General features: G+C 31.3%; 1 protein-coding gene across 2 annotated transcripts in view; it reads left to right on the top strand.

The window, feature by feature from the left end:
- Nucleotides 1–9,434, top strand: part of Pxdnl (peroxidasin like) — a 488,149-nt gene that overhangs the window by 331,193 nt on the left and 147,522 nt on the right. For both annotated transcript variants that reach the window (XM_048782891.1, XM_048782890.1), the window contains 2 exons: nt 667–836; nt 3,285–3,402. In XM_048782891.1, coding sequence (XP_048638848.1) covers nt 667–836; nt 3,285–3,402 — 288 coding nt within the window. The remainder of the gene's footprint in view (nt 1–666; nt 837–3,284; nt 3,403–9,434) is intronic.

The raw sequence follows: 9,434 nt of genomic DNA, 5'->3' as shown, positions 1-9,434 counted from the left end.
CCCCCCCCCCCCCCACACACACACAAAAGGAGTCACCTGGGCAGCTGCATTAATCTTACACAAAAATACATTGATAAGCCTCCTTTGAGCCAATGGAGCCTCTAATATTTAAGTAATCTCCATGAAAAAGTTGAAATATCACCATCAAGTCATAGTCTTTGCTCTTTATCATAGAAACAAACTCTAACATTTCAGTACTTTTCTTAATTTTCTCTAAAACAAATAATTACATTTTATCCCAAAATTAATAATTTGTAATCAATATATTGTATGTAATGTGGAAGTTGCATTTCAAGTCTTAACATGGATTTGTGTGATATATGCAATTAAGTAAGCAATTATTTTTCATCCTTATTTTTATGGAGACATAATATTTGTATATCTTTATGGGTGCAGTAAAATTCTATATATGTGGACAGTGCATTGGTAATGATCAAACCAGGATAATAAACACTTCCATTTCCTCAAACGTTAATCATTTCTTTGTGCGGGGAATTTTTGTTAAGTAAGCAATTCTTAAAATGTGTTTGTTGGTAACTAGAGATCCTAGAGTCGAGACATGAGTGATATGATAAATTAGAGAAAATTAAATATTTTCACATGAAAGATTCATCGTAGAAATTAATGGTCACTTTTAACAGTTATAATTCTTGCCTGCATGCACAGGCGTCTGGATTCCAATGCTCTGGTTTGTGACTGTGATTTAAAGTGGCTGGGGGAACTTTTACAAGGCTATATCCAGAATGGCCAAACTCAGGCCGCTGCTACATGTGACCACCCCCAAGGACTTCATGGGCGCCCGGTTGCGTCAGTAACAGTGGAGGAATTTAATTGCGGTATGTAACTTTCTCTGAGTATTTAAAAAAAAATTATTTTCATTGTCCTTATCCTGCAGAGGTTAGTAAATGATGTTGCACTTGCAAGGGCACATTATCAAACATGTTTAGAAGGGATTTGGTTGAAAGGATTTCCAATTTCCTTTGCATCATCTACACTTTTATTTAAAGAAGTTGTGGTATTAGAAACTAAGGTTTGGGAGAGACCCTGGGGATCACTTAATTCCAGAAACAAAATACAGAGAAGTAGTGTCCAGCCCCAAACTCTCCATCGCACTTCAGTATCACTTAGTGCTGAGCATGAATAATTTCTGTTTTTTAACTTTATATCAAATAGTTGCTAATATTCATTGCTAAAAATATCCTTCGATAAATGCACATGAGACCGTGAATATGACTGAAGTGAAAATAAGAATCAGTTTTACTATCTCTCTGTAAATTTTTTAATAATGTAAATCTTGGATTTAATAAGCATATTTTTATAGTCAGATAACCTTAATAAAATAATCATGCTTTATTTAAAGAACTGATTATTGTTGCTTAGTATATCATTTAATTTTCATTTAAAGCTTAGATATAATTATTTTAAAAGTTTCTATATTTCTGTATCCATCCCTACATATAGCTTTAAATGAAAATAAATTAATACATATGTACATAAATACTTATATGCCAGTGTGGGGGAGAAGAGGGGAGAGGAGAATTTAGCTTCTTGTAAATTCATGCAGATGATTTACTTACAGTAGAAATTTGCTTTCTAATATCCTTTCACTGAAAAGTCATTTTAAAAAGTCTCTAAACAGATAATTTGAAAAATCAAATTGATATAATTTAATTCTGTCAAATTGAGAAGAAAAATGACTTTGTCTTTGTGGCCAAGTAATTCTCACATTGGTCACAACTTTACTACCATTTGTATTTCACATCGATACTGTTTTGTGTGGATCACAAAGTATCTTCACCCAGGTCTCAACTTTCATTTTTCTCTCTCTGTTCTGTTTTGTTTGGAAAAATCTTTTTTTAAAAACTTATTTGCTTACATCATTCTTCTGCACATAATCCTTCTATAGCTGCCTACCTCAAAATAAAGCACAGCATCCTTCCAAGGTCACATTTCCGTTTTGCGCCCCAGGTTGTCCTCTGCAACCTCCATCCGTTCTCCTCTTCCCTTACCGGGTGGTGTTGCTGCTATGACATGCTTTACATTTTTGAAAATCCTAAAGCCTTTACTCCACGCAAGGATTGTCCACATGCTGTTTTCTTTTTCTTACACTATTCTTTTTCCACCTCTTCGTCTTCTTATAGTCCTCTCCTAAGTATTAGTTACTTGGGAAGGCTCTACTCAATCTCCTTTCCACTCACCTATCTGTGCTTACAGGTAGGTACGTCAAATTCCTTCTCATAATCTGTGAAAGTGTCCCTTGTTCTGCAGTTTAGCATCGATCACAGTTGATTATCTGTACTTTTTGATGTTTGATTAATTTTAATTGCTTCAATGAAAACATAAACATGCAGGTTCAAATGCCTTCTCTGCCTTGATCATGATTACATCACTGGTTTGGCACTTGATGCTGAATTATTCCTTAAAATTAATACTCAAATGTGTCAAGTCAAAAGGGTCAAGCCAAGTCATAGATCATATGGACTTAAAGTAGGTAAGATTACTCAAGATCTGTGCAATGTAATAATAGGAATGATCATTATTGAGAAGAAATCTCAAATAATTCACTTACAAAAGGAAGAATTTTGTCACTTAGAAAGATTTGAATCTCTAAACTTATGGTAAAATTCAAGTAAAGTCTTAAGTAAGACTATTTAAGATTACCATAAAAAGTGAATATTCCTTTTTTACACTGTTCTCTGTAGTTTAAATCTAATAATATTGAATTCTTTAAAAAAAAAATCAATCACTTCACTTTCTTATTGAAATGATTCAAATATTCCCATGTTTTTCCACTTAATTCTTATTACTTGAGGATGGTATCATTTATTTATATTTATAAGTAATTTTGCTTAGATTTGAGATCTAGATGCATAAATTCTTATAAACTATTTTAAACAGTCAGATAGCTAATGCCTTGGGATAGTGCTTACAAAATTGCAAACTCAGTTCAGGTACTTGGTTTGAAAAATTGATCCATAAAAATCAAAACTTTTTCCATAAATGTGATTGTATTGAACTATACATAAATAAGACTGTGTTTTACCTCTATAAAAATACAGGTAAATTTCCTTAAATTACTTTTATGTAGTAACTCTTAAACTTCTAAGGTTGAAATCAAATATATGTCTAATAAGTAAAGTGGTATGTGTATTACTTGGTTACTTGGTTAATGCAGTTTGATCTGTAAAACTTAAATATAGAAAGAAAATTATGGCAGCATTTTCACAACAATAATTTAGAATACTATAATTAAAATACTAATGATTTTTTTGTTGTTGTTGCAGAAAGTCCCCGAATTACTTTTGAGCCCCAAGATGTGGAGGTAACCTCAGGAAATACTGTCTACTTCACCTGCCGAGCTGAAGGAAACCCCAAGCCTAAGATTACATGGATACATAACAAGTAAATACTGAGTGTGGGCATGTGTTGTAATTCTATGTTCAATTTCAGTAATCTCTTATCTTACTTCAAATAATTTATTTAGAGAAGAAATTAGTAAAATTATAAGAATTTGTTAGAGATAACAGTATCTTTTAATTCTTATTTTTTTTTGACTTGGTTAAGCAATCTGGGGGACTTTTCCTTAAAAATTTTATTTTTCTAGGCATCAAAAATTTTGGAATTGACTACAATAATTTTGTATTATTTCTAGAAGGAATTATTGGGATTAACAACCAACTATTTGTTTTAAATCAAAATACAATTTGATATTGTCTCATCTAAATTATTTTAGTTACAAAATATTTCATATTGACAGTTCAAGTTTTCTATAGTAAATCAGGATAGGTTTATGTAAGTGAATTAGTAATAAAGGCTATGCAAGATTATTTAAAATACTAGTCATTGATTTAATTCTCATTATACTGTTTGATAAAACACAAAACTGGAAGTCTTAAGACCTAATGAATAAAAAATTATATAGCAATAACAAAATTTTTTTTAAAGTTAAAATAAAATGCTATAAGGAATATTTAGTTAACATAAATACATAAATGATAAAATTGCATTAAAGTTCTTGGACTTAATAGTATCATTAATTATGTTATTGATAACTAGCAAGGTTTTTGTGTATGTCTTCTGTCATGAGTAAAATAAACTCTGAATTTTTATGTATTTCTGTTTGAAATATGCTGAGAGATATTATAAATATTGTGTTTAGTTTTGATTTCTAATTTGAATGAGAATCTCAGATCAGGTTGCTAAAATGTGTTTTTAACCCTTGAAGAAACTAACAAGAGTAGGTTAAAAATAACTTGCATGGATGGTAATTGCTAGTACTATTAAACTGAGAATGTAGCCCAGGAGGAAGACTCAATTGATAGAAGACTTCAATTTATTTCCATTTTGAAATTGTTCAAGGGCACTTGAGAAAGAGAAATTGCTGCTTGTTATGTCTTAAAACTGCTTGCTCTGACTTTTTTCTTAGTTTAAATTTAGAAATATATGTTCAAAGTTATAAAGCTACTGAGGAGTATTTTGAAAGGAATAAGTAAAAAAGTTATATTGCCTAATAAAATTCATAAAGTTTTCAAATAAAGTGACTAAAGAGGCCAAGGGATTCAAAAGGAAAGAAATATATCTAAAAAGAAGGAATGAAATGATGGGAAGATGAAGAATAGGTTGAAATTCCTGTTAAAATTTTAACCAATTTATACAGAAAAGTTAAAGACAAAAGGGAAGAGTTTATGACAAGACTATTTTTAATTAACAAGTCTCATCTTACTATTTGTTAACAATTTTTAAGTAAAATAATATTTATCCTGAATATGGATAAAGTAGAGCATAGCAAATAATTTGAAACTGGGCTGGGTCTGTAAGTCAGTGGTACAGAACTTGCCTCGCATGCATGATGCCTTGGGTTCCATCCTCAGCACCATGTATAAATAAATAAATAAATGATATGCATGTATGAAAATATCACAATGAATCCTATTAATATGTATAACTAATAGTCTAATAAAAATAAGTTAAAATAAAAAATAAATAAATAAAATAAAAATCTTAAAAAAATAATTTGAAACAGACATTTGTTTAATGTGAACCAGGCTTAAAAAAAATACTACAAACTTCATAGAAGCTACTTTTGGATCCATTTCTTATGACTATCCTTTTCTTCTCTTTTGGAAATAACAGCAGGAGACTTTAGAGCATTTAAAGAAGGTTAAGAACTGATTAGACACAGCCATATGTAGAATTAGAGTACTAGAAGGTAGACCTGTGGATGTAAACTAGATTTCAGAAGGGTTTGTTGCCTTCTGAGACATGGACCCCATTCAAGTATTCAGTGTGCATCCAGTAGGAATTCAAAAATGAGAGGTTAGATAGATGAGCCAGAGACAATGGGAGAAGGGGTAATACCTGCAAATTTTCTAGAAGTGAAAAACATTATGAAATTTCAGATTGAGAATTGTGTAAATTCTCAAGTAGGATTTATAAAAAAAATTTCTACATGACAAATTATGATCAAAACATTGAAAATCAGATAATTTTTTTCATCCAAGGTAATTTGCAAATTACTTTAAAATATTGAGCAGTTACACTTGCACCAATCTTTACATCAGACCTAAGGCAATGAAATATACTGAGGGTTATTAAGGAAGAGAATTAATTTTCTTCAGCTTTATATCCAACTAAGTTATCTAGTAAGGTAAAATGAAAACATTTTTAAGCAATGAATAAAGGTGTAATGACAGTGCCAGAGACTGAATTTGGAATCTCTTGCCTGCACATTGTACCACTGAGCTACATCTCCAGACCAAAAAGCAGTTTTCAACTTACTGATGAATATGAATAAACTGAGATTGTTTAATAAAGCACTGAACAAATTTAAAATAAGGAATGAGTAAAATGTTAGATGATATTAATTGAAGACTTGTAAGGAGGAAAATATATAATTAATTAACTTTGCATGCCTCATTTTGGGGATGAAGACTCACATCTACTTTAAGATTTTTTTTTTTTAAGTCAAGAATGCCAGTTAAAACCTAACATGAAATACCAACAAATAGAAAGGTTCTTCCATAGTAGGGAATGAAAGAAGGTACTTAAAGAAAACTGGATCAGTTTAACACAAGAGAAAGAGGGACAGTATTACAAAGACAGGGAAAAGTCTGGGGAAAGAAAAAACATAAAATAACTCATTGAAAATATTTTTAAAGAATTAGTGAAAACAATAAATAGATTATTAAAGGACATTGTAAAGTTGGATTTAAAAACCCAACTATATGCTACTTATAATATATATAACACTGAGCAGCATAAGGCTGAAAAACAAGTATAATAAATAATATATTAATCAAGATTTACATGATATAGCAATATTAATAAAACCAAGATGAGCTTTAAGGCAGTAGTGTAATTATGTATCATTTTAGATCAGATAAAATACATAATTCAACTGAATGTAAGTTCCATGATCTTTTCATACCTAATAAAATAACTATCAAAAATAAAACGTAATTGAGAGAAGCACAGGGATAAATGGGCACACTCCCAACTGTGGTAAGAAATTATAATATTACTTTTTAAAAATATTAAGACCAAGAATTAGAATTTGAAGGAATATGTAAACATAGTTAATAACACTGATGATGATGATATGATGATGAGGGTGTATGATGAAAAGCTAAACTGTGCTACATTTCAACCAACTGTGGAATATTTACCAACATCAACCACATATGAGAATGCAAAATATCAAATCATAGCAAAAAATCAATTTCATAATGATCTTGACTTAGTTGATTTTCTGTTGCTAATAACACAATACCAGAGTCCAGGTAAGTTATTTAAAAAGAGATTTAATTTGGCTCATGGTTCAAGGTTGAGAGGCCACACCTAACGACAGTCTTCTTGCTGGCAGAGTCCTGACACAGTGCAGGGTATCACATGGTGAGAGACAGGGAAAACAGGAGAGCCTGAGCCAAACCAGTTCTTAGAATAGACACACTAGAGATTTTGTCTCAGATCCACTCCTAAATTAATCCGTTAACCAACCCTTAATCACATGAATGGATTATTGCATTCATGAGTGTGGAGCCCTAATCACCTCTTAAAGGTCTCACTTGGTCCAACCTCTTAATGTTGCATAGTGAGGATTACATTTTAACAGGAGTTTTGGAGAGCGCAAACTATATTCAAACCAAAGCAGATACATTTATCAAGGTAATTTTGGAAACTTTTCAGGCTTCCCAGGAGAAAAGTAAAATGATTGCCAGCACCCAGCAACAGCGCTCCATACAAAGTTTTTAAATAATTGCTTAAGTGAGCAATTATTTCTCCTTCAAAGAGGAGGGGAAGCACTCCAGCGACTGGATAAAGGATGAGTCCTGGTACAAAACTAAAAACAAATATAGACTAGGTTCAGGAAGAAGGGTAGATCTTCTTATATAATAAAGATTTTTTTTTCTTTTTTACTTTTTGGTGCTGGGGATCAAACCCAGGGCCTTGTGCATGCAAGGCGAGCACTCTAACAACTCAGCTCTATCCCCAGCCCCTAGAGTAAAGATTTTTATCTCAAGGAGAATTGGAACAAAAGAATGAAAAATAACCAGAAAGTTAATGACTTTGGCTTTCAGTTGACAAATTCTGAGAGTCACTTGAAGATGTAGAACAAGACAGTGACATGATGAAAGAGGTCTTTAAACCAGCTATTTTTTCCTTAATGAGAATCCAGACCATGGAAATTCTAAGCCATTCTAAAGAAATGTAAATTCTGTCATGTATATGATTATGACATTTCCAGCAGATTACATGCAAACATTGCAACTGTATCCTTACTTATGGTTAATGATAGCTTTGTATGTGGTAGATATTTTTAATTGGTATGATGATAAAATTCCATTTTTATATTTCTGGCACATGGAACTAGTTACACATGTTTCTTAGAAAGCACTTAATAAATGAACTACTTTAATAAAGGTTAGGGTTAATTATTAGAGGTAATTCATTGCAGCTAAGAACTAACTTTAACAAAAGTTATTGCTACTTCATATTTAAGTCAAATGTGTTTATTTACACATTTTTAAGGAAAAAAATCTAAGTATATTTTACTTATATACACCTTTGTGGGTTTTTGCATCATTGTATTTTGTTTTACATACAGTTGCTATATACAGCTTGCATAAAACTGACAAAGTGAAAGGAATATATTGAACCATGAAGGCTTATTTTGATTTTTTTCAAGCAACATCATGATTTAAGAGCAAACAAGTTTTATGAGTATAATGAAGACGACATGAACAAATACGGATATAACCAGGAAAAGAAATGATGCATCTTAAATTTATGGATGTGATGTGCTGCTGCCCATTTTATATCATTTTTTATCATAATGAATCTTGGTGAATTCATTGCCTAGGCATACTCTAGATATCATGAACACATCCTGTAGTCTTTGATATTTCGTGGTACAGAGGTTTATAAAAAAATTTCAGAAAACTAGATATCTTTTGAGAAATGCAATTTCATCCATTCTTGGCATACTCCTTTCAAACAGTCTTAATTTGATTCAATGTTAGATAATCTTAGAATTACATTCAAAATAATTAAGTTTAATGATATGTGATCCTTTGGAGTTTTCACATTTTAAAAAAAATGTACTTCCTGATGTTTATACCACATTATCAATATCGAGAAGCTTTGGCAGCTTATAGTTATAAGGAAATCCAGTACCAGGATCTACTTTCTTTGCTTGTGCCTTACATTGCAAAGTCATTCAAAAGCATCGTTTTCCCCAAAGCTCTTGAAAAAAGTTCTCCCTGACTTTTTTTTTTTTTTTTCACATTGGGCTTTTCTCACTGGATACTTGAACACATTGCCTGTCATCTCTCTTCCGTTACAACCTAAATAATAAATGTGAAATATGGTCATTGTCTGCTTCTTTCTTATCTTTATGACAAAAATTATTGAATAAGGATTATTTCTTAGTCTTTTTAACGTGCTTTATTCTTTTTGCATATGCCAGAATTCCTTGAGTGTTGGCACAGTTTAAAATTAGTGAACAAATATTTACCTGGCCCTCACTGGTTTTGTAAAGCTAACAAATTAAAGGGAGAGCAATAGAAATTCTTCAAATGAATATTTTCCTTCAGGAAGGGTGTTTCTATACCGTAGATGCTTAATAAATGCTTATTGAGTGATAAATGATGGAGGTGGTAGATCTTATTTTTTCTTTCTTCCTTTTTTTTACAACTAATACATTGTTAGTACTGAGCATACTTGCATATACTTTCTCATACATAATCATTAAATATTTTTAAAGAAAAAAATAAACTTGATCAGAAAGGATATTCTGTAAAAATTTCTGACATGTTTAGGTGTCAGTATCTTTTTATTTATTGATTAAAAAATCCCCAAATACTTGCTAGCCCCCTGCCCCCTCCCTTTTCCTCCCACTCCTCTGCCCTATCTAGAGTTCTTCTATTCCTCCCATG

This window comes from Marmota marmota, unplaced genomic scaffold (assembly GCF_001458135.2).
Source record: "Marmota marmota marmota unplaced genomic scaffold, marMar, whole genome shotgun sequence".
In the NCBI taxonomy this organism is placed as follows: Eukaryota; Metazoa; Chordata; class Mammalia; order Rodentia; family Sciuridae; genus Marmota; species Marmota marmota.
The sequence above is the reverse complement of the archived record's forward strand: the minus strand, read 5'-3'. Positions and strand labels throughout refer to the sequence as shown.